General features: G+C 34.3%; 1 protein-coding gene across 1 annotated transcript in view; it reads right to left on the reverse strand.

Annotated features, from left to right (window-relative positions):
* Positions 1-312: 312 nt before the first annotated feature.
* The window catches only part of WT1 (WT1 transcription factor), a 50523-nt gene continuing 23685 nt past the window's right edge, over positions 313-27150 (reverse strand). The window contains exons 4-8 of the mRNA XM_039355991.1: positions 13654-13756; positions 12842-12992; positions 8826-8915; positions 6019-6111; positions 313-2504 (exon numbers count right to left, since the gene is read on the reverse strand). Coding sequence (XP_039211925.1) covers positions 2383-2504; positions 6019-6111; positions 8826-8915; positions 12842-12992; positions 13654-13756 — 559 coding nt within the window. The 3' untranslated portion in view covers positions 313-2382. The remainder of the gene's footprint in view (positions 2505-6018; positions 6112-8825; positions 8916-12841; positions 12993-13653; positions 13757-27150) is intronic.

The following is a 27150-nucleotide window of genomic DNA, read 5'->3' on the forward strand; positions in this document are numbered from 1 at the left end:
GGTGAAATCTGTTCCAAAATAGCAGAAATAATTCATCAAAGGCAAATGAAACCAGTACAAGTGTGGCTTTTGGGTCTTTTTTCTTAAAGCAGTCCTATCAAGTGCATGGAGAGAAAAAAGTGAAGTTCTACAACATAATATGAAATGTGATACTGTTGTCAGTACAATTCTCCAAGGAGAAGGATAGATTGTGGTCAAGACCTAAACAGGTTAACTGGTGGTCACTCTGATTGTTCTTTATATACAAAAGAAGTCAACACTATTGAAGAAATTTGAAACCTAATATGGCATGAAATAAGACATCTGTTGGACTATTATTTGTTTCTGTTTAAATGGGCTTTATTTGAAAGCTCAGTGAACAACTCAGGTACAGTCTTTGTGGTATCCATAGTTTTCAGGAATTTCTGATTCCAAATCTCATGTTTATTTGCTTTTTAAATTATTTAAAAGCAAATACATTACTTGATATATATATTTATAGATAGAGATATATACACCATTTCAATCAATTAATAGTAAATAATAAACCTCAGATCCTGAAATAATATATTTCCTCACATTGGGCATTTTTAAATTTTATTTTTGGGTTTCTTGCACATATAATTGTAAATGAGGATCAAGTCACTTAAGAGCTATCTGTTTAAGCTTAAGAGCCATGTGTGTTAATGGAAAATCTGGACCAGCCTCTTAAGTTCAATTTTAATTTTGTACAACGTGCTAGCCATATAACCAGTATGGCTGCATGATAAAGAAATCCTAAATTTCTATAATTATATATGACCGTATGTTGTGCAAGGACCTATTCTCAATGTGAAATAAATTTAGACCAGCTTCACAATATAAAAAAAAATATACAGTTTTTCTACATGACAGCTATCGATAAAAATCAGTCAACTCTGTGCAAGAATCTCATTTTTAGTACAAAAAATATTGAATCATTTTGTATTACCAAATTTGGAAAGGACATTCTGTTACAGTCACAGAATGATAGTACTATGCTACAGAATGTTTCACAGCACTTTCGTATAGATTAATTCAGTTGTCTGTCCAATTGAGTTCAGTGGTGCTTATTTTCAGCCTAGAATTGCATTGTCAACTTACTGAAAGGATTTCACATACATTGTCACTTTCTTCTTTTCTTAGCAGGGCAAAAAAAGGAATTATAGATTGGATATCTAAATGTAAATGGGGTGGGATAAGATAAAAAACAGACTTGAGAATGATTCCCTACTTAACTGATACTAATGAAGTCAGTATTATCTATTGATCTTCCATAAGCAGGTTCTAGAAAAATCTCTTTCAGCTCCTAGGTTTTCCAAAAATAAGATAAACTAGAAATTCATCATTGTTTCATTATCAGTCTTGGCATCATATAGATGACAGATCATGTTTACTGAATATACATAGGATCATAGTGGCAATTGGTCAGGAGTAATGCATAATCAGGATTTGTACACAATATATAAATGTATGATTATGTGTACTAGGCTGTCCCTGTATGATAGGAAATCCTTCAAAGGCAAAATCCCCAATTACACAGAGAAAGAATACACATATATAGGATAAGCTTATCATCTCTATGCAGATAAATAACCGTGTATAGATCAAAATGTTAACAGCATGCACAATCTGATTTATACACACACAAACCACATGCACACATGCTCACACAGAAGCATACACACAACAAATATTCAATGGAGTTTGAAAGGCCTTGCATGATAGGCAATTCTCCCTATATATTCCCTACCTTCAATGTAGAGATTCTTGGGAACATCACAAAATAATTGTGAAATGCAACATTTCAATGCACAGTGGGAGATGCATTTTCCCTCACCTCTCAAACGTGTTACTTATATCTATATAAAAAATATTACATCCACAGTTCTGAGAGTTGCAAGTGAGGATTTGGATTAGTTTGTGGCAAAAATTCTCCAAAGAGAATAAAATTGTCCTGCCTTGGGTAATGCAAAGGTTATTAATCTGACTATGTATTGTACAGGACTGTAGCATTTTGGAAACCTTGTTATTCACAATAAGGATATATTGTACATGAATTGACGTTTACATATACCATTCATTATGTATGAGTATGACTGAGCACTGTGACAAATTTCAAGTAAAAAATAAGTACAAAAATCTTCTGAAGGAAAGAACAAATATACATAAACTAGAGTCTATAGCAAAATTTAAAGTGTAACCTAGCCAACGAAGTTATATAATAATGTTACAAATTTAAACCATTTGAGGTTTGGAATGGAAAATTCCAAAGTCCAAGCTGAAGGCATCTTAAGATTTCCTTACGAGCAAAGAGATGATAGCTGAAAATGTTTGCAACAGTTCATAGAATTCCATCTGGGTTGTGCAAAAAGTATGAAACACCTAAAGGGTAAGTTGAAGTTTAGTCATGTTCCTGTTGTGCATATTATGATGACGGACCAATTCATCAGAACGAGCAAATTTCTTTTGACAGCTGGGCCACCGACAGCTGAAAGGTTTTTCACCTGTTAACAAAATGTACACTTATAAATTATCATCATAATCCTAATATATACTATTGCCTTATCCCCTCTTAGAACTCTGATTAAACTGCAATTGCACTTAAGACTTATATAATGCTTTACAGCACTCTCTAAATGGTTTACAAATATCAGCATATTGTCCCCAGTAATCTGGGCCCTCATTTTGCAAAGTTAGAAAGCTGAGTCAACCTTGAGCTGGTCAGGATCGAACTTCTGGCTGTGGGCAGAATTAGCCTGTAATACTGCATTCTAACCACTGTACCACCAAGGCTCAGTGCTGAAGTAGATTCCTATCTTTTGACTATAAGGTGCTTCATTAAGCTCATGTTCAACTGTCCAAAGATTCCAATAAAAGTTGAGTTAATCTCTTAGTTTCTATTGCTTTTAAATAAAAATGTGTTCTATATGTTTGGGACATTTTCCTACTTTGAAGAGTTTAGAAAGCTTCCGGTATGTATCCTATATAGAGGTTGCTCAGTAGATTATTTTCTCAATTAAACCTTCCATTATTTTTAGATTTATAAAAGGATGTTCTCCTTAAGTATTATATCTATTCATAGTTTGAACATTTAAATTTTTTACATTACATTACATTACATTATATTCTCCCTGTTTGACAGAGAATAGTCAAATTTCACAATGTTGCTTAACGGAAAAATGGCCAGCTTTACATTGCATTTTATGGTACTAACTACCATAGCCACTTGAAAGTTTGCAATAATAATATAAAAACAACATTCATAATAAAAACATTAAAAGTACAATTAAAATATTCTAAACCATCATTAATTTAAATTAATGCCTGTGTCTTAAAATCCATATTTATGCACGTGTCTTAAATGTACATTTAATAACATTTAATAATACATTTAATAATTCCCTGTTTAATCCCTCAATTGAATCATGGTCCAGAGATCCGGGTGGTTACAAAAAAGTCTCAGTCCTAAATCTGTACCAAACAAGCACAGCATCTGTGTAGATAACCTTCCCCCTCTGACCTCAATGAGTTTTGGCAGGGGGAAATTAGCTGAAGCCATTAAATGCAACCCTGGACATTGCTTCCTCCTAGGAGATGGAAACAGTCAAAACCAGAAGCCCTCCTTCTTTCACATTGGAAGGCAGCATTTCTATTCCATAAGTCAGATGGAGCAACAACAAAAGAGAATGAAAACTCTGGAGGACAATAGCTTTGAAAGTATGCTGACTGGGCCCTGTAACAGCTGTCCTTCATTACGATATCCATAGGCTTCTCTTTTCTTCTCCTTATTTTGCTTTAAACCAATCCCAAAGAGTTCAGTTTGTACCAAGTTTGCATCATGGAACAGCATGCATGCCCTGAAGAAATTGCCACTCAAGTGTTATTTTTCCAAATGACTGCTCTCGGAATAAATAGCAGCTAGCAGCTAGTAGCTAAGGACAGAGAGTTAGATTGGTGTAGTGGTTAAAGCATCAGATAAAAACCACCAGACTATGAGTTCTGATCCCATTTTAGGCATGAAGCCAGCCGGGTAACCTTGAGCTAGTCACTTTCTCTCACCTTAGGAAGGAGACAAGGACAAACCACTTCTGAAATCTTGCCAAGAAAATTGCAAGGACTTGTCCAGACAGTCACCAGGAGTCAATACTGCCTTGATGGCATTCCTCCCCCCCCCCAAAAAAAGATGTTGTTTTTAGTGGCAAAGCAGTCCAGAGAAAAGGTAGCTATGCCCTCAGTCTAGATCACCACTATCTCACCATTTCCTGTATCTGTTTTATTGATGGAAAAAGGGGGTTGGGTTTTTTTTAAAAAAGTATTGAAATGGAATTTAACACTTTTTGTTTGTTCTCAAGGAGACAATTTAGAAAATATTATGAAATGGAAACTTCAATCTAAATTGTTAAATATTTTGTAAATGGTCCACTTAAGAAAATATCAGGTGAGTAAATTCTGATTAATATATTCTCCAACTTCAGTTATCTTTATTTTAGAACCTTAAGATTAATGATAAGTATAGTGAAGAAGTAACACTTTTATTTTTAAACAGACAATACATGCATTACTAGTTTTCCACTAGTTTGCCTTGCTACATTGGACTACCGTATTTTCCGGCGTATAAGGTGACACGGCGTATAAGACAACCCCCGACTTTGGCACCAATTTCCATGCCTAGAAAGTCATCTTATACGCCGGAAACTACCGTAATTTCCGTTGTATAAGACAACTCAGCATATAAGACGACCCCCGACTTCAGCGCCGATTTCAACCCTTTAGAAAGTCATCTTATACGCCGGAAAATATGGTATATAAAGGGTGAACTAGAGTACCTGGTGTGTATAAGCTCTAAAAAGTCTTGCTGTTGGGATATTAATCATTTAGAGTCTTTCTTCTGACCATTTCAAAATATTGCCTGCCCATTCTAGAGAGGGCACAAAGGAATCTTACCATAAAAATAGTTATCCCCTTAGCTAATCCCATTCTGCCTCTTTAGTATCTGCTTGAAGTCACTGCTGCATGTTCTAATTTGTGACTATTCAATAAATACAGGCAATGTCTTTCATTGGCTGTATTGATATTTCCTTGCAGTATGTCCCAAACCAGTGGAGAAGAGATCCACCAAACAGGGCCAGCAACAGGAATGACATGTATATGTGTGCGTGATTTCAGAATTGTGCCTTCTCTAGGCTAGCTTGCCTCTCCTCTCACATTTCTTTGGGCATCTCCAGAATACAATAATGTGAAAAAGTGAAAGACACAAAAGCAGAAATAAAGCTCAAAAAGGAGGGCTGATCTTGCTATAACAACATATAGACAAATACTCTAGAGTACAATGAGGGAAATTGACTAGGTCCTAGAGAACTGTCTCTCTTATTTCAAGGAGGTGGAGATACAGATAGCAGATTAAACACACATATGTCCCTTCTTCCTCAGATTAAAAAATAGTTTCTTCTCCTCAACTTTGCTGGGAGCAGGGAAAGTGATGATTATGAAATAAATTCATATTTTTAGCTTCTGTATTTTGAGTGATTTCAGAGCTGCACAAGTGCTGTTCAGGGCCCCTGTGGTCAGGTTGTTCACCTCTGGGACAGAACCTAAGATTGAGTCAGTTTGTCCTATTTAGAATGTTGGCTAGAAGTTGCAGCCTCAAATTAAGTTGAGTTAAAAAGACAGATTACCCCAATTTAAAGTCTTGTCATCTGAACTTAATTCTTCTGCCAAAGGATGATAGTTATGACTCTTGATTTTGCTCTAAGTCAGATGTGTCCAATCTTGGCAAATTTAAGACTTGTGGACCTCAACTCCCAGAATTCCCATGACTGGCTGGGGAATTCTAGCAGTTGAAGTCCACAAGTCTTAAAAGTTGCCAAAGTTAAGTACCCCAGCCCTAAGCATTATTTTCTCTGTAATAGCTAAGACGTATCAATATCACATATGCCCAGAATAATTTCCAAGAAATATCATAATTTAACTTTCAATAAAATAAATAAGAATATATAAATGGGAAAAAAGTATACGCACTTGTTTTACCTGTATGAGTCCTGGTGTGAGTCTTCAGATGATCAGATCTGGAGAACTTTCTCTGACAGGTTTTACACTGGAAAGGTTTCACACCTAAATACATAAAATAAATCTCTTCTTGTATTCTAGTACCTTTACAGGGGTATAAGAATATCCGTTCTTCTGAATTTCAGAAACATAGACTTTTACTTTTATTTAACAATTGCCATTTTCTCTCTAAGTATAAACCTTCACATCTCTAGTCTCATTAATCAAGCAACTATCTGACCTTTTTCAGCCTCCTGGTCCTTTTTAACTCCATTTAGTGCTTTTACCATGCCTTTGTTTCTGGCAAAAAAGGAAGCATTAATTCACTTTGGAGTGAAAACTTGAAAAATTAGAAATAAGAAACATCATGCAATTATGGTTGTTATTTCTACAAGCAATACTGTCCTTTAATAATGTGTGCTTTTTTCCATTTCAGTTCAGTACATCATTCTTCACATATCCAAGTACTTTTTAAAAACGTTATTCATGATGTGATTTTTTTAAAAAAAAAAAGAAATCTGAGTTTATTTTCTGTACTTAGAAGATTCTTTAAAAAATTAACTGTGCACACAATATCAATCACAATATTCCACTTACCTCTCTTCTAAGCTTACTTATGATTGTCCATAAAGGAGTTCCAAATCTCTGTTAGTATGTTATTTTATTTAGTTATTTGAATTAAGATATTTTAAAATATGAGCAGCCATATAAATACTATGAAATTAATAAATAAATCATACAGTATTCCTAATCTGTAGATATCTATACAAGCATGTCATTGCATAGAATTATTTTCTCATTATTTCTTAAGATACCAGCTTTAAAAAAAAAGTACTTTAAGGCTGAAGTCTTATATTACTTACCTAAACCCTATTGAACTGAATGAATTTTATTTCTGTTTGCACAATTAGTTGTTTATCCAGTGCTGTGATTTTTATTGAAAATATATACAACTTTCAAAATATTTGAAACATGCTCTCAGACCTGTAAGGTAGACCAGACCAAGAAACTGATACCACTTATCCTATTTTTATTAGAGTGACTATAGTATTAGAATCATGTTAATTCTAAATATGCTTCCTCTCTTTTTTCTTCCTGAGAATTAGAGAAGTGATGGTCCTTATTCATAAATTCTTCTTTGCATGGGCTTAAGCTACATTTATCTGTTTGTTGCTTTGATAATGGATCTTTCCTTTCTCCCTTAAGGTGACTCTCTATACCCTCTACACATGCACAAGAGCTTATTTTTATTACACTACAGTGCAAAGTAAGCTGTGGTGAGACTGCAAGGGAACTGATGGAACATTTGTATTTCTTCTGTAAGATAGTGGCACCAGAATAGGACTTTTTGTAAGGTCTCAGTGAAGATTGACGGCTTCTCTGCAGATTCCAAACTTATAGGATATCGGAGGGATTATGACGTATGGTGTAGAGCAGGGGTCTCCAATCTTGGCAACTTTAGGACTTGTGGACCTCAACTCCCAGAATTCCTCAGTCAGCATGGCTGGCCTTCTTATCCCTATAGTGCCTTGACTTGAATGAGTCTTCTTACCCTTAGTGCTTTGACTTAACATGCCGGCAATGGGGAGAAAGTCGTGATACGTAACGTGACATCGCGAGTTTGACATGCCTGCACTAAGGAATTCTTTTAAGGAATAATATCAGAAATGAAGATTGGCTGGCTTTTATTATGCTTTTGCTTTCACTCTGTTGTTACTTTTGCTGCCACCTCAGGAAGCCCAGCGATGCAATGCAAAACTGCAATGCCACCTCAGGAAGCACCAGCTGCCCCAACCCCAGCCACTTTCACTGCCCTGCACTCACTCTGAGACCCCTCTTATCCTGAACTCTGCCATCAGAGCTGACCGTCTTCTTGCTCCACTAATGATGAGTTATGCCAGGGCTGGTCCTTCATGAGGCAACTGCTAGTCATATGAGGCCATCTTCCTCAGATCTGAAGAGGCAACCACTGTGTGAGGCCTGGTGAAGAAAGCTTCAGCTGGCCAGTGGTTGCCTTGCAAAGGACCAGGCTGGGTATGCTTTGGTCAGTAGCAGCTGCAGCTGCAGCAAGAAGACTAACAAAGGACAGCTAGGGTGGCAGGGGCCATTGAGAGCAGAGGGCCAAAAGGGCAAAGATAAGGAAAAGATAAGTGGCTGGGGGAAAGTTGCATGTAGATTGCCAAACATCCAAATTTTGATCACATGACCATGGGACATTGTAACAATTATAATATCCGGGACTGGTTGTAAGTCCCTTCATTCGGCACTGCCATAACTTTGAATCGTTGCTAAAGCAATAGATGTAAGTCGAGGATCATCTGTATCATTTATAAAAATGTATTAAATCTCTTAAGGTTTGTTAAGTAGCTGTTATTTCAACTATCAAGGAGTATTCCTCCCCATTATCAAGTATAGGGAAAAAATTACTTCCCAGTGTCTCAGGCCAAAGGGTTAGTTTCTAGGATCACCTATGCTCAGCAGATATGGTTAGAAATAATCAAATTATACAACATCTAACTACATCTAAATGCTCTTCCCAAAATACAGTCTAACTGCTCTGTACTAACATTACTATATTTTCAAGGGGCATATAATAATCCCAACCTAAGTTCAATATTGCTTCTTTGTAGTATATTTCTGAACTTGTACAAACACATAAAAGGTCATAGTCCCAGCCTTAGTGCTCTTAAAAGCAAAAAATTACAACTTCATTTCACATACTCCTGATAAGGGAAACTGCAAATTGCAACACATGTCAAAAGCTCACATATGCAACAAACCTGTATGTCGCCTTTGATGCCTTTTGAGTTGATCTGAACGAGAGAATCTTCGTTCACAGTCCTTAAAGTCACACTGATACGGCTTTTCTCCTTAGAAAAAACATGTTTATTTGAAGGAAGTAAATAACGCTGTCGACATTAAATAAAACTCCAGTCAACATAACTAGAACAAAGCTCACATACTGTATAATACAGAGATAGTGCAAATGATTATCTTTAGAGAAAAGATAATATAAATGTTTAATATTTTTTTAAAAAAATTCAATCTCCACTTTCTAATTTAAAAATAAATGGTTGGAATTTTGTAAACTATTTATTGTGCCAAGGTCTGGGTCTGTAAATGTGCAAAGAGAAGATGGCGTTAGTAACTGTGGAGAGGGTTTTTTGGCTGCTATTTATTGTAATTTTATGCAGTTGTGATATCTTACAACTTCTTACATAACAGCTTTCCAATTGTATTTATCTTTCCCATGAGGCAGGTAGGGGGGAACTTGCAAGGAATTCCATCTGGCATGCCTTTTCTACTGTAGCCCCTGCCCTCTAGAGCCTCATTACACAGATGATGTTATTAGCCCCATCTCTGTTAGCTTTCCAGAAGACCATTAAAACATTTTTCCCAGTCCTGGAAATCCCAGAAGCAGCCTACAAGGTGGCTGTATGAGACCAGGTAGAAAATTGAGCTTAGCTTAGCTGATCCAAAAATCTGAAGTAGCAACAGAAAGTTTTTACCAAATGTATTTTTCACACTCAAGCTATAATTCTGGAAGTGCTAGCAGATTCTGAAAATTTAGCATCCCTACCACGTTCTCCCACATTCTTGGTTTTTACAGGTTTATTTTATGTGTCCTTTTTATATGTTTTATGTTTTTTTTATTTAGTTTTTACTGGTTTTTGATTGCTATGGAGCTTTTAACTGTTACATTGTATGCTGCCCCGACTCACATTTTTGTGAGATGTGGGCTATAGAAATATGCTAAATAAATGAATGAATTATTTTAATTTTTTTAACTTCTTATTATTCACTACCCAAAGTCATTGGATAAGATGAGTGACTAAAAAATAAATATTTGTAAGAGACAATAGCTTAGGCAGGCAGCACTTAAAATCTGTGAATTTGCAACTAAATAATTCCAGCACTAGAAGAGCAATGAATACTTGTGACAAAGAATCAATCCTAAAAAAATAAGGAAATATTCAGCAAGTGAGTTGAACATTGTTTACAAAAAGAAATCATGAGAATCTTGTTTCATTGCTTTGTGGTTATAATAAAGAAACACCTTTTTATAGACACTTATTAGTTAAGCCAAAGGTCTGCATTTTTATGTAAATTTTTGAAGAAACAACAGATTGTTCACTCCTATTTATGACTTCTTCTGAGGATATACATTCTAAACACTAATTGAGTAAAGTCACACAATATGTGCGCAGCTAAGTTATGAAAGTTATAAGGTGTCCCCAACCTGATCACCTGATCTTTTAATCCTTAGCACGTATCAACACATGGAAAATTGAGCTTCACAGTGAATTCCTCCATTAGCTTAGCTGATCCAAATCTGAAGTAGCAATAAGTCCCAGCAACAAAAAGTTTTTATAAAATGTGGTTTTTGCGCTCAGTTTCTAATTATGGAAGTGCTAGCAGCATCTGAAAATTTGACATCCCTAGCAAATTATCTCAATATAGAACCCAAGCAGGGTGATAAGCATTAGGTTTATGGTTTAGCATGTTTTCAAGAGTTACATGCAGTGGTGGGATTCAAATATGTGAACAACTGGTTCTCTGTGTGGATGCCACTTCTGAAAGTCCATTCTGGGCCTGGGCAACAAAAAATTAGCTACCGGTTCTGCCGAAGTGGTGCAAACTGGCTGAAACCCACCACTGGTTATATGTTTTGGTATTTTTGCTCATCAGTAGTTAGTAGTCTGTGGTCTCAGCAGATGGTGAACCTAGTCAACCAGCCAACTTTGGCTAATCTTAAAAGCTAAGCAGGGTCAGCCTTAGTTAGACTTAGATGAGGAAACTGCCTGTGAATTCCAGGACTGCTGGATAGACTGGACAATTGAGAACACCCTGGAAGAAAGCAATGGCAAACATTTTCCATAATACTGCCAAGAAAATTATATTAATGTAGTTAGGATTGACTTAGGCATTTATACTTTTAACCTATTTCCCCATCTTGGATAACCAGAAACAATTGCATTATAATCCCATCATTTTTGTTGTGGGTTGTACTGAAAGACAATCCATTGTATGAACCAAGTTTTAATTAAAATTGTAGTTACAATATATTTGGAGAAAACCGAGTGGGAGAATCTGACCTCTTAGCAACAAATCAGCTCTGTAGTAAAGTCAACAAAGAAATTCCAATCGTAATGAGTTGAATGGGTTCAAATTTTAGTTTTGTATAAAGGAAATCAGAGAGTTACAATTATTTAGCTTGCATACATTTTTCTATTTCCTTGAAGAGTTGTTATGACTTTTAAAAAAACCCTTCCATTAATATAAATCTTGTTAGTTAATGAAATCATTATTTTCACCATAGATAATCTGTTACAAAAATTTTATCTTCAAAGTGATGAGTTACTGTATTCAGTTTGTTTACAACTGAGTTTTGCTGGGAAGAAAAAGTTCATTGCAACTAAGTATCACTTTATGTGTTTAAAAAAAATCGTCCAGTCATATATCATTTGCAAACTAATAAATCATTGTTGCTACTTCAGTGTTAATGATGGGTGAAAGTGGGTACAATATTATTGATAAAGATTTTTTAAAATACATTATTTTGGCTGTTCCAAGAAAAGAGTATCTTTTTATATCTGGGTCAACAGTATTAATGCTTTGGAGGGCACTTAGTAAACAACCATAATTGTGATGTCAGCAAAATTTGTGCTGAAGCAGTGATAAGCACTGATACAAATTCCAGCTTTGTGCATCAGAGTTCCATAGATAGTAACAGTATGTAAAATAACAATTTGCAGGAAGTGCAATGAATCAGTTGTTTTATAAGGGGAAATCTTATGACCCACTCCATTTTCTTCTTTTTTAAAAAACAAAACAAAACATTAATTGCTATTTAGCTGTTCCATTTCTCCACCTTATAAAATTTGAAGCTACATATTTAAGAATCATACACTATGAGAATATTATAATTATAGCTAATATTATCCACTCATTTAGAATAATCACTAATCCCTTTTTTAAAAAAAATAAAAATCCTGAGGTATCCAAAAGATTAGAGGAGGTATTATGATGCACACTTCTGTAAATTATACCTCGCTTCACTGTGATCTGTAAAGTTTTATATATACATGTAGTTATTTCCTGATTTTATGGCCACATCTTTCTGTAACATTCAAATGTGAAATTACTGGTAGTCCTCAAATTGCAACCACAACTGAACTTCAAATTTCCAATACTAAGCAAAATGGTTGTTAAGTGAGTTTTGCCCCATATTACAACCTTTCTTCCCACAGTTGTTAAACTGAATCACTGCAGTTAAGTTACCATAGCTACATGGTCGTTAAGTGAATCCAGCTTCCCCATTGACTTCGCATGTAGTAAGGTCGCAAAGGGTAATCACATGAGTGGGAACACTGCAACTGTCATAAAGACATGCCAGTTGCCAAGCATTCAAATTTCGATCAAGTGACCATAGGTGTGTGTGTGTGTGTGTGTGTGTGTGTGTGTGCTGCAACGGTCATGTGAAAAATGGTCACAAATTACTTTTTTTCAATGCCATTGTAACTTTGCACAGTCACTAAACGAATGGTTATAAGTCGAGGACTACCTATATACAATTATCCCTCTGAGTCTTTTTGTGAAAGGAGCTGCATGCACCACATTTTCATTAGTACACGACACCACTGAAGTGACAGATTGGCAATTCTACTGCCAGAGGCTCCCAGAATGCTTAGTTCTAGAAAGGCCAGGAAAAGCTTCCATTACCATGGGAAGGGCTATGAGACACTGGATGTGGCAACTATTTCAGGGGAACTATGCACTCCATGAAGATACTTACCAGTGTGTTTTCTACCATGCATCTGCAAATGGGACAGTTTAAAATATCGCTTGTTACAGCCAGGATACACACACATAAAAGGTCGCTTTTCATTTGTGTCACTTGCTGATCTAACAATTGTTGGAGGCACTCCAGACATTCGTCGCACATCCTATGATAGCATAAAGAAGAGGGTTTTACATACAATATATTCTGGGCTCATTAGAGAACTGTAAAAACTATAGGACAGGGATGTCCAACTTCAGCAACTTTAAGACTTGTGGACTTCAACTCCCAGACTTCCTTAACCAGGATGGCTAGCTGGGAAAGTTGCCAAGGTTGGGGATACATACATACACACACACACACACTGCTATTCAAGTTTCCCCAAAATATAGGTAATAGCAAATCGTGACATTGTTATTTGTTCCATGTCACAAAGGAAATTATAACACAGTTTTCCATAATCCCAAAGGCCGTTGTAGCATTTCACAAGAGAAAATGCTTGGTCCTTAATTTTACCTCATTAATTTTCTGCTTGCAGGAAGGCCCTCCAGGTATTGGACTACAACACCACCCATAAATCCCAACCATGATTTTTATCCAATGTTGCTTAGAAATCATGGGAATTGTAATTCGATATATATGGAAGATTTCTCAGCAAAAGGGGGCAAATTATAATTTGTCAGAAATAGATAACTTAAACATTTTCCATTTAGTTAGTATATAGTGAACACTATATTCTAATAAAAAGAAAATATAGTGTTTCCTTGCTATTATCAAAGCAGCCAGGTAATCAATCCAAAATTATATACTTTGCTTAATATACTCACTTGAATTCCTCTAAAAACTCCATGGGTATGTATTCTGTACTGGGCCCCACAGCTGTATAACATTGGGGCTGTGTGATTATCACTTTCATATCCAGTTGCATGGCTGAAAATAAAAAGAGATCAAAGGTTGGAAATTAAACTTAATTCCTAAACCTCATTAGAAAAATGTTTGCAATATTTCTTCATTTATGCTAAAACCATTTCAAAACATTTCAACAGTTTTAAAGCTCAAACACCCTATGTAGAAAAATACCCTGATTTTGCTAAAAACTTGGGCTGCAAAGAATGAATGTAAGTTTGGTTTACCTATACTTACAATGATGATACGTCCTTTGTTATAAAAGACAATCTGTAGGAGATGACCAGTCTGAGCCTTGAATTCCATTGATTCTTATCTACCGCTGCTGCCAATTGGCTTTGACCATTAGTAGTTCAGATTCTTATAGAGTGCTTCACCTTGCAACCTTTATGTTCATTTGAACTGCTGGATTTCCTGATTTCTCACACTTGACCCAGTCCTTTATTTCAGAAAACTGTCCTTTAGTTTTATTTATTTTTGAAAAACTCAAATTTTGTCTTTTATTTTGGTCATTTTACTTGTATTGTATAAATGGTACCACTTAATACACCATTTTTCACATTCATATGAAAAATGGGGAAATTGAATTGTCTTTTAAATAGTTTAGATATTTTATTAGAATATTTAGAATTGTAAAGTTTTTCTTGTTTTTGTTCTTTAATTTTCCTTCATTAAGCAAAGTTATAGATATAAACAATTATTTTTTTTATCCTTATGAAACTGTTCCAGCCTTGCCCCCTTTTCAGGTTTGTCCTTTATTTTTTCCAAAAAAATATGGTCATGGTAATCTATATTTTAACAACTGAATACTGAAACAATTTTTTAAAAATAATAGAAGAAAACGGAGCCACAAAAAGTAAGATTCCATATGTGCAGGTTATTTATCAGCTAAATGCCAAGTTGGTAATTACTAATATCTTTGGAATTAGCAAAATGCCTCAGGTTTCACATTAAGTGCAGTGGGTTTTTGTCAGCACCTCATGACTCAGATATAAGCAGATAGGACAGAGAAAGTGATGACATTTACAAGAAGAGCAGAACTATAGGCACAGGATAGGGTTACAAATCAGCGTCCTAACTATTTTATTCATACATCAGCTTAGAAGATGAATTGTGGTTTAACCTTTAGCCAAATCAACAAACAGATATTTCTATTCCCGATAGAAATCAATGATCTCTTTTATTTCCAGCAAGGCAACAGCTATATAAAACTATTTTATTTTACTTTTGAAATTTTAAATTCAAGGGTAGAAATCTGTTCACATTATCAATATGTGTTCTGCAATTCTCCCCAAATTTCAAATAATCATGATCATTATAAGAATTTATTATGGTCTAGGTACAAAAATATTAAACATCAGTGTAGTAAAATAAAACAAAACATTGGATGACATCAAGATGATCAACAGATAAACAAGAGTTGTAATTATGGATCACTTCGCATTAGTGCTTCGTTTTCACTCCTGCTGCTGCATAGTATTTTGCTACAATTTGGGTCAGAAGGGATTTGAAATCTGAAAAAAGTATATTCGTATTAAAGTTATTTGTTTTCCTTGTGGAGGAAACAAGGATAAAATGTAAATGTTCTGGATGTCCCTGTGGATGCCACAGTAAAATAACACATGCAGAATTGTTTCAATATCCATGGATATTGAAATTGAATAGGATATTGAAATCCTATGGAATATAGAAATATTGAAGTCCCATGGGCAAACATGGTTCCTGTATGAGATCCTAGAATAGTTTTCTTGTAATAGTACCCAAGGAAAAACATTACACCTTAACTTCCTTATGCCAAGCTATTTACCTTCCATCTCGATCATCCAAGTCTTGATTGTCCCAAGGGTGCTTTCCAAAAGGTAAATGGGCTTTGTTGGGTTTTCTTTGTTTTTTGTTTGAGAATGTTTGAAGAAAAACATTTTTCAAGCTTTGTGGGTGAGAAGTGAATTGAAGACATGAAGAAGCTCATAGAACTGTAGAAGCTTGTTGAATGAGAAGCGGAAACACTCTCTAGAAAAAAATCAAGGAAGTCTAGATGCCTTTGAGACTTCCATCTAAATACCATTTAGCCTCTGCAGAAGTATAACTTTGTCATGGTCATACCCTCGGGGATCGCCTTGCTAACCCTCCAGGTCTTTTGTTTTTCTTCTATGACATTGAATTTCAAATAGTGGAGGTACACTTTTTCTTCAGCTAAAAGTCAAAGTCTCTTAGAATAGGGAAAAAGTGCAATTTCAATTGTTTTTTTTCAATTACATATGGTTTACCTTGTATAATCACTGATAAGCCAAGAATTTTAAGTGCCAAAATATACTTTAAGTATTGGGTTCAGCTTATCTGCAGACAGGCTTATACATGCATATGTACAGAGTAAGAATTATTTACCCTGAAATGAGATCAGCACTTTGGGTTCAAATGGGATTTGGCTCCATTTGAGTTGCAGCCTCATAAGATGGCATACTGTTGAAATTACTGAACTAGGTGAAGAGTTAAACTTTTATTCAGCCAACTTTGTTAAGTTGGTTTAGCGTATGGTTTTAGGTCACACAGAGCTCCTTTTTAACTAGGAACTATGTGACTTTTCCAAAATCTTAACTGAGAAATCTTAGATTATGTCAAAGCATTAAACTCTGATATACCCTAAATTCTATTGTTTATGGTCATGAATGACAAAGTAGAATCATTTTATTTTTATTTTTTTATCTACAGCTTGTTTAAAACCAGTTCTATTATAGGGAATGGAATGGAATAGAATGGACATTTTTATCCATTAACTTTATCTTTAATATTAGCCAGACAACTGTTTAAACCTCTCACGGATGAGGGGCAGGGCAATGACATGCGGACCTTATAATCCTTCACAAGGTAGGAAGAATCCACCACTGATGTCTGTTCCAAATAAACAGAATTGGATAAGATTTATGGAGTTGAATTTGTCTTAGGCATATCAGTTGATTTAATAATTTCCAGAGCCAAACTCTCCATAGAAAAGTAATAATTAAACAATGCCTCTATGTGAAAGTAACAGTTAACAATTTGCACTAAATCAGCCTAAGTGTTCCATCTTAAATAAACTTTTTAAAGGCATCACCAATTTAAAACAGCTAGTACATTCAAATATGTGTGAGTCATGGTTAAAGTCTCATAAAAAAGAAACTGATTAAGTGCCAGAACAAATTATTTTTATAATGCTAATATAATATGCTCCCAGTTCTGATATTTAGCGCCAAGTGAAAAGGAGAAAGGAAGGAAGGAAGGAAGGAAGGAAGGAAGGAAGGATGGATTATATAATATCAATATGTCCTAGCAATCAATGAATATACAAGGAAACAAAAAACAATACCTGAAAAATGTCAAATAAAGGCTATTTAGCTATCTGAAAATCCCTTAAAACCCTTTCTAGTCAAGGCAGAATGTATTAAATTAATTAATCATAATGTTATATAGTTTGTATATAAGTGGTAAAACAGAATATATTGTGTGATGAAAAGCAGAGCAGTTCTGAAGTCTCACTTTAGTGTGGTTTTAAAAAAATCTTGAAAGATTAATTTCTAATCTGAAAAGTATGAAACTTTCAATTACTTCATTACACCACTGTTATTTTGTTACATTGGCAAAATTCATATGATTCATAACCTATATTCCCAAGTTAATAAAGCTACACTAAGCATTTCTGAAGAACACAGTGACAAGTTAGCAAAAACATCAGCATGAAACATGAATACAGAACAATTCATCATAATCAGACTTGAATATTTTAAAAATAGTTGGGGGGGGGTTGGGAAGAGTTTACATAGAACAGACCCTACATTAAGCTATACACATTTTAAAGAAGAAATTGGCATGCTTGCATATAGAAATAGCCAAAAATGTGAGGCACAGGAAAAATGCCATTTTGGCTTAGAGACAAATGAAAAGGAGTTTCTTTTTACCAGTTTACTTAAGATATTTCTTATTGGAATACGTGAAAATATCCATCATCTTTTTTAAAAATATATAACTATTAAAGCAGCTAAATTAGGTTTTGGGGGGCAATACGCTGACTCTGTAAACTGCTTAGAGAATTCTGTAAAGCACTATTGCTATTGCTGTTATCAAAATGGGTTAGGATTTAAAAAAATATATATTTGCTGAAGTATCCTCATTGGTTAAGATCAGTGTTTTTGCCTTTGCCTACAGAGTTAGGTTAGGATGCTCTTACAATATATCCCTTCATTTTTAGTAGCTTTAAGCATGTGAGTGGATTACATTAAATTAATCCAGTACAGTATGGTTTTGCTTTCATTCAGATAGTGGGGTAAATTTGAGGAAGGAGTTTTAAGTAAATTTGCTGCCTTGAGTTATTTACAAAAATATTAAAAGTGAGATTTAAATAAATAAATAAATGGTCTTTCTACTGATACAGGTTGTTTTCTCCTGTTGAAGACCCACATTACCATTCCATTCTCATTCCATTCCTTCATTAATCCTCACAGACAGCTCTGGACACCAAGGGCCCTAGTGACAAGGTAGTGGTGAAGGTGGTTATTGTATGAGAGTTCTTTTCATGCATCTAAGAGTGCAAACCATGATTATTGCAGCACTTGTTACTTTTAGGCTTACTGGCTCTGCAGCTGTGCCCTGATTCAACTTGAATTATATTCAGACTTGCAATAAAACTGAATGTTTCATTGTACTGCCTACTGGTAGTTTTGGTGATCCTGTGTTCTAACACAATGCTCATCACAATACTCATCAAGTGTATTGATGTGCAGCAGCAGCCAAAAAAGCTAATACAATCCTGGGTTGCATAAACAGAGACATAGAATCAAAATCACGTGAAGTATTAGTACCGCTTTATAAAACCCTAGTGAGACCATACCTGGAGTACTGTAACCAATTTTGGACACCACACTACAAAAAAGATGTTGAGACCTTGGAAAAAGTTCAGAGAAGAGCAACTAAGATGATCCAAGGCCTGGAGACTAAAACATACGAAGAACGGCTGCAGGACTTGGGTTTGGCTAGTCTAAAGAAAAGAAGAAATAGGGGAGACATAATAGCAGTATTCCAGTATTTGAGAGGCTGCCACAAAGAAGAGGGGGTCAAATTATTTTCAAATTTTTTAAATTAAGAAAGGCATTTATAAAGAATAGAAATTCCATCAATAAAAATATATAATGTATTTGCAGATGGATCTTTATGGTTCCTAGTTTCTTTTGATGGGCAGCACAGAGGAGAAGTTGTTAATATGGTGAGAAATGTAATGAATAACAATTGATGGGTGGGAAATTTCTCTGAGAATAACAGATTGCTTTCAGTTGTTTGAGACAGTTGCTTAGCTACCATTAGATTTTTAAGTCACCGGTCAAAAATCTTTTCTTTTGAAAGAGTTTTTGTTTTGTTTTTAATGTAATGGTTACTAGAATATGTTAGATAAATTATAAATAATAAGGGTTTGTACATATATTTTTGTCAATAACAGAGATTTGATGCAATTGATTTAAATGAGAACTGCAAACATTACTTAGTATCATGAATACTTAGTATTTTACAGAACTAATGTCTGCTTAGTGTTGACTCAGTTCTCCATCATGCACCACAAATATGTATTTCTTCATTGTAAATTGGACTGTTCAAATGGCCATCTACCTTCCCAACAATTAATAAGAATTGTACTGCTATTCATTTTGAAAACAAATGTTTGAGAAAAGATGCCTTTGGGTCTATGAGAGGCTCATGATGCATTTGATATGTGCAGAAATAATGGCAGCAAAAAGATAGTGAAAACTATATTTTCTGCTTACAACTGATGGTTGTCCACTTTTTTGTAACCTATTTGCAGAAACAGATGGCCACCAAGTAGGGAAAGATTTTTAAAACATGATTTATGTATGAGAAGATTTTTACTGAACCATATATGAAAAAAGTGAGTAAGTATATAAAAGATATCAGTTCTGGAGGGAAAAAAATAAACTGCATATTTCAGTATACTGTAAAGGAAGATGCCAATGTTCAAAAACTACTTCAAAAATAAAGGAAAATACCTGAAATACTAAACTCCTGGGAATCCTTGATAAGCAGTCTATCAAAATCTTTTAAAAGATGTATATCTTTGCAAACTAGCTTATGACCATGACAGCTGAAATTGAAGGCATTGTGTATTATAACTCTCTTCACCAGAGAAGATAGATAACTGTTTTGGCATATATTACAAGCAATCAGATTATATTTAGCAGTGATTTTTTTCACAGATTCTATAATCTTGGCATATGCCAAAATATTTAAATTTGATTTAATCTTCTCTCTGCCTTTTTCCTCCCAGGCATCCTAGGTGTCATCAGCACTAAGTGTCAGCATTTACAGATGCTGGAATACCATTTATTTTCTCCATTATTTTTAAATTCTTTTATTTAATACAAGAGGCACAGATCTTTGAAATACAATTATCTTCCTTTCATTTAAAAATGTTAAGTGCCTTGCAGAACTAATACAGGGATTATATGTAAGAGTAGCAGAACTATCAGTACTTTCTTCCTATTTGATTGTTCTAAAAGGATAATAAATCAAATCCTCATAGTGCATGTGTTCTGTAAGAGATAGCAAGAACATATGAACAGTCCACGGATGTGCGCAGAGAGTGGAGGAAGGAAAGCGCAAAGCATTGTTGTTACCAAAACCATGATTGAAAGTGGCACAACTTCAGATGTTCCACTTACCATTTTGTAGATTTTGACCCCCTGAAAATGCCAGTGGCACTGTCACAACTCAAAAAACCCTGAAGGAAGAGTATCAGAACCTTGCCAACATCTAGCACAAAGACAATTTGACTTGCATAATTCCTAGCAAACCATTCACGTGAAACACCTGGTCTTCACATTTTCTCCATCAAAATTTAATTATATGAACAATAGATAACCAGACAGGTACATTGTCTAAAAGCATAGTTGGCTTAACAATGATTTCCCAAATAAACTGCAACTGGATAACTTCATAAAACTCTTTAAGTTAAATTGGGAACAAGTGGCACTCATTATTTATTACAAGGCTTTTTTTTTTTTTGCCATAGAACGCCCAGAACGGAGTTCCGGCACCTTTTTTGGATGGAACCTTGTAGGGTAGGCAAGGTGGGTTGTATGACATGTGTGAGTTCCGGCACCTTTTTTTTTTTTTTTTTACAAAAAAAGCACTGATTATATGGTTACAGTATTATAATATGCTCTAGTCTACACAAAACTGTCTCTGAACACCACCCTTCAGATAATCCTGATCTAATCTAAATATTCTGTCCTGTTCGAAATGGCCTTTGAAATAAAGAACTGCAGCCTTACTAGTGATATGCAGGTTCCTTTCCTACAGAAAGTAAGATTCTGGGTGCCCCAGTATTTTTTAGTTTTTAAATAAAAATCGAAGTAAGCAGGGCTTTCTATAGTTCACAGTCAACAAAGGTATATCCAGTGCTTCTGTGACTGGTGCTCCAAGTCTTTCTTCAAATGGAACTCCATGAAACTTGCTACATCTTGCCATGGAGTCCAGTTGTTTGAAAGTGAGCTTTAGAAAAAGCTTTTCTGTGATGTTGAGGCAAGTAAGTTGCTAAACATTTTTATAACTGGGAGGATTTATCTTACTGAAGATAAATACTAAAAAAATGTGAACAAAACATTGTCATAAATATCTTAATGATATGGTCCCGGGTTTGATTGTTTTTTTTTTAAAAAAAGTGATCATTTCTTCAGTATATTTGCCAGTGTGCATTTATTATGATTAAACTTCCTTTCAGAATTGCACATTTCTTTTATAAAAATCTGCTCCATATCATTTTGAAATATTTGAATAGTTTTGTATTTTAACTTTTTTAAAATAATAAAAATAAAATAGTTCAAAACAAAAAATCTGCTCCATATCAGTACACTTCCCAGAATAAAATTGTATTATCTTTCTGCTGACCATTATATTTGCAATGACCTTCATTTTCCCATTTGGTTCAAGTTTCATAAAAGAACAAAGAATACTATCCAGAACAGCTCCCACATACTGTCCTCAAATATTTCACCTATCATGCAGCTTCCTTAAAAAAAACTTCCTGCTTCCAGGGTAACAGGAAACATTTCTGGACAAGTAGTGATTTGTCTGAAGTCCACTCCCTCTAGAAGGGACATGGGAGAGATCAAAGCTCTTTAGAGAGGAAGCTGAGAAAAATGGGAGAGAATAAGAAAGTATATGCCAAAGATATCAGAATGGTGAGAATTCAAGGTATTAAAAGTATAAATGGTGTAAAGAAAATAAAGAACTTAGAGGAAGATTAACACAAAATTGAGGGTATCAGCTGCAGCATCATACTGTTCCAGAAAGCAGCTTTGGGTGTGTCCTGTTGTACTGTAAACCATCTCAGCTACTTAGCACCTTTCAAGATTAGATAAACCTTAGATAAACCCCTTCACCTTCCATTTCCCACTTCCTTACAGTATTTCTATATCAGTTGCCAGGAAAAAAATAATAAAGTGGGAAGAATTTTTCCCAAGCTTTGGAAAAATGAGAATTTTGTCTCCAGATGTAATCTAAACTGCTGGACCTGGACAGCCTTGAATCCTTAATTTTCAACCTAAACTAGAGTTAGTCTAAGCTAAACTAAGGTTTTATAATTTAGACTTTTCACATGAAATCCCCGATTTTACTCTCCCTGCTTGTCATCTCTCTAGGATGCTGTCATTACAACTATACTTAGGATGACACATCTATTTTCCCTTCATTTCTAAAAAAAATAGTTCCTGGATTAGGGATGTGCTGACTCTTAAAACAGCTAAGAAAAATGTTTTAAGGTAGATCGAGCTTTGAGCTAGGTATAGTCCAGAACTTGATCAGTCAGTGAATATGTGCTTCAGTCAGGATGTTATCTTTGCATTATAGTTACCCAAGTCACAATGCAAAAAAATTGGAAGGAAAGAAAGCAAGTGAATAAACATAATGCAGGCAAATGACCCTCTGCCCAAGGCCTTATGGGTAATGTTCTTGTCTTTTGAATTTTTTTTTCTGGACCTTCCTTTTTAATAGTGCCATTACTGATTTCAGTTTTTTGCTTTACTGTTTCATTTGTGAGCCACGTAGAGTCATAACAGACTGGAGCAGCATATAGATTAAATAAATATAAACCAATGTTTTAAATGGGCTGATAAGGTGATAACAGAACAGCTGTTTTCAAGGAAAATATCTGAGTATCATCTCACAAATATATTGCAGAAAAGTCATCATTTAGCATGATCTAAAATGGACATCAGTCTTTCATTTAAGTAAACTGTTATTATTATGTGCTTCTCTTATCTGCTAGATACAGTGTTTCCCAAACTTGACAATTTGCTGGCTGTGGAATTCTGGGAGTTGAAGTCCTCATGCCTTAAAATTGTCAAGTTTGGGAAACACTGTGCTAGAACAGAGATATGGGCATGTTCCCCTTTATTCACATGTTTCTTGATCATGCTTTTATTAATTGCCCACTTGGCCATGTCTTGCATTTCTTTCTACTTTTCAGTCTCAGTTCATGCTTTGAGCAGCATAGGCCAATAAGGGGTAGTGGATCATATATCATTAGGCAACATGGAGAAGCTGTGGCATAAAAAGAAACAGGAACTGGTAGACTGTAACTTTGGGAAGGAAATAAAGAGATGTGTTACTACAGGATAGAAAGTTAATTATGTTTTAGAACTGGGATAGGTAACAAGTTTTGAGGAATATGGATCTACACAATGTTGTTATTGGAAGTGAAATGTTGGTAATGATGTTCTGAATCAAAAGGGGTTAAAATCAGTGTGCTTCTTTGGCAGGAAATCTCCTAGCAAACACGGGTCCCTGTCACTAACCACTAACCACCGGTGAATTATATGGGACCAGTTAAGGCACCAGACATACGGCAAAGATACAAAAAGTGTTACAGATATGTGACTCATCCTACTATGAGGAAGTGGCAGAAATTCGTTCATTCATTCATTTGATTTATGTGGACGCCCAATTTATTAGAGCAACTTTAGATGGCTAACAACAGATAAAAACTGAATACAAAATGAACAACAATAACGCAAAAACATTGAATGCAGATAGATAAACCCCAATCAACAATAAATTAACAACTCTTCATGAAGTCCAACTAACCTCCTGATTCACATGCCCAGAAAAAATATCTGGTTTTTAAAGCTACCAAGCTAAATCATGCTACAAAGAATCTTTTCATACAAAGTGGTGTAATAGATCAATGAAAGAGATGTGAATAGGTAGTCGACTTTTCATGTTGAAATATAATGCAATATTAAAAAACCACCCGAAAATCGTGAAAAGCGGTAGTGACAGCAAATATTTCAGTTTTAATTTTTAATATGGTATATGTTGATAAATATAACCAATACAAACAGAAGATTCTATGGGATCCTCCATAATTTTTAAAAGTGGGAAGGATTCCGAGGAGAAAAAGTTTAAAAAACACTGTTTTAGGGGAACTAAAGAGAAGGCCATCTCATGCTGTGTTTTAATGGCTGTTTTTATTGTGAGCTGTTTGTTTTCTCTGTGTATTTGATGCAAAGCTCAAAGGGTCAAGATGCATATATTTAAGGATGGGTTTGTATAATAATATCACAGATTGCAAATAATATTTTTTCCATCATGATTTGCCATGAACACATATGGCTGAAAAACTACAAAAAACCAAAATGGTCAGATTATTAATCTATATCACCACCCCCAGGAAGCTTTGGAAATATAAAAATTATGGAATTTATTTCTGAACATAGTTTATATAAAATTGCATTGTAAGTCAATAGCCACTTAAAATCAATTGCATCATCTTGTTATTTTCCAATAAAATGATTATATTATAGCAACATAATTAAGATAAGAAAGATATTAAAAAACAAATGGAATATAATGCTCTAGTATATTCTCAAAAATGTGAGCTTCAAAGAAGATATTGGTAACTGATAGAAAATACTGTTTTTGTGTCCTTTCATTGTCTTAAGAAAATTGAATAAATTTAGTAATATTGAGCATAAAAATATTTTATAAAATTAAAAATGCCCAATATAATCAGTGACAAATCTCTGAGGATTTATTATTTCTGTGTTTTACTTGTAATAAAAAGTAATTTATAATTCTTCATAATTCTATGGTGTAAGATTTAAAAAAAATAGCAATCTTACCCCTTAAGTGTGGATCCCAAGTTCATTTGGTTCCATGTCATGCATTCAAGTTGAGAAGTCATTTGGTATATATTGTCACTGTCATGAAAATATTTCCAGTTAGTACTAAAATTATATAATCTACTTCAAATAGTTAACAGAGAAGTAACATTATTTCCTTTTTCAAAACAAAAAAATCAAAAAGCAATCTAAAGTAATAAAGTAGTTATACTTTGTAAATTTGTAGACAAATTTATAAAAATAATTTATAGTTCATAAATTTTAGGGAAACAAGACAAGAGTGAAAAAAGAAAAAATATCACGAGAAGACCTACTATGGAGATTTGGATTGATAGAGAGATGATAGATAGACCCAAAGATACTACCCTGGTTTAAAATATCTGTAATTTGTGGAAGTCTTGTTTAAATCCAGTATTTTGTTTATAACCATATACAGATTATACTACCTTTTTACAGCTCTTTGCAAGTTACATTACTGAAAGATTGTGAATTTGTATTAAGTGTTTCATTATCACATGGGCAGCCCAGTTGGTGGTAGAACACCATCTTATCATCTTTACTATCTCCTCCTATTATGATGATGATTACTCTGTTGCTTTGCATGTAGACTGAGAGCTTCTGCACTGAAGACAGATTCCTTGTATGTCTAATCATACTTGGCCAAATAAAATATTCTAATATTTTCTACTTTTATTAAATTGAATACAATTGTAAAATTATTTCTGTAATTTTACTCCCAAGAAGTAAGAACTATAACTAGTTTCATTGTTTCTAAATCTGTAATATCATTCCTTGTTTTGGAAGAACATACAGTATTGTTAAAAGACTTATCAAAAACTGTGTTACGTAAGTAATTGGCTGATTTAGCTAATCTGACACAATATCATATAATATCATGAGAAAATTATTAGTACTAGTCAAAGATGAGCAAGAAGAATTTAGATTTCTTTTTCTTGAATACTTTTTCCATATAACAATAGCTAAGACTCTTCTCTTTTTCTGTCTTTTTCATTTTTTCTCAACAGGCTGACCTCTTCTACAACTCTAGCTGAATATGTCCGTCAATCACCAATACATTTTAGGCAGATGCCCAAATTTACCCAGATAGATATTCATAGCACATCATTCATAGCACATCATTGGAGAAGACAAATTATCATTTGAAAAATCTCCCTTTACATGACTTTTTCCAGAAAAATATTTTACTGGCTAAGAAGTGAATTAAACATATTTACAAACTTCTAAATAAATACTCTATCTAGATAAAAAAGAATATCATTTCTGTATGTGTGCATGTATGTATATGTGTACTCTCTACTAGTTTGTATCATGCTCTTAATTACGAGACAAAATCTTTCTGTAAAAACTTAGTGTGTTCAATATTTCCTAAAAAAACATACTTACATGAATCATCCATTTATTGTAAATTCATCTACCTTGTTTTCTGAATTATGAGCAAAACATAGCAAAATATATTTTAAATCATTTTCTCTACAGAAATCTGGAGTTTAAATTTTGCCAAAATACTTTTTATACACACACACACACACACACACACACACACACACACACACAGCTACCTGAAGAAAATAAAGTTAGATGACTTAAATTGCAAGGTATGTGTGATACCATTTATCATTACCTCAGCATACTATTATTCATTAGCGTGTCCAAATTACTATTATGTGACTACAATGACCTGCATATCAATTCAGAAATTGTTAAGACACTCCTGCAGTTTTCCTTTTTCAACAGAAGCTCGTGCTGGTCTGTGCCACCACATTTTACAATTCCATGCATTCTTCTTGTAATGCTGATGTAATTAATTCCTCAAGGGCCTTGATTTTTATTAGAAATGCCAGACCTTGCATTTACAGCAGGAGATTTTCCTTTAATTTTATTTCATTTGACAGTTCATTTATAAGAGCCTCCCCCACAAAATCTCTTTTTTTTTTTATTTGCTTTTTCATCAAGTCATATACTTACTCATCTTGTCATCAAAAAGACACAAAAATTGCCAGGCCTGAGAAGAGAGCTAGAACTTGAACATTACTGGGGATAACTTTTTACTTATAGTAACAGAAAACCAAATTTGATGTAATCTTCTCAAAGCACACTGTTATGTATTTATATAGATTGGGCATGGAGAAGTGGAACAAATAAATTAGAAAACCGAATAAATTTCAATTGAGTAATAAATTGCACTGCAGATAGTCTTTGACTTAAAAGCAGTCAATTAGTGACTATTCGAAGTTATGA

The sequence above is a fragment of the Crotalus tigris genome, unplaced genomic scaffold, assembly GCF_016545835.1.
Source record: "Crotalus tigris isolate CLP2741 ecotype Arizona unplaced genomic scaffold, ASM1654583v1 scf7180000018777.2418813, whole genome shotgun sequence".
In the NCBI taxonomy this organism is placed as follows: Eukaryota; Metazoa; Chordata; class Lepidosauria; order Squamata; family Viperidae; genus Crotalus; species Crotalus tigris.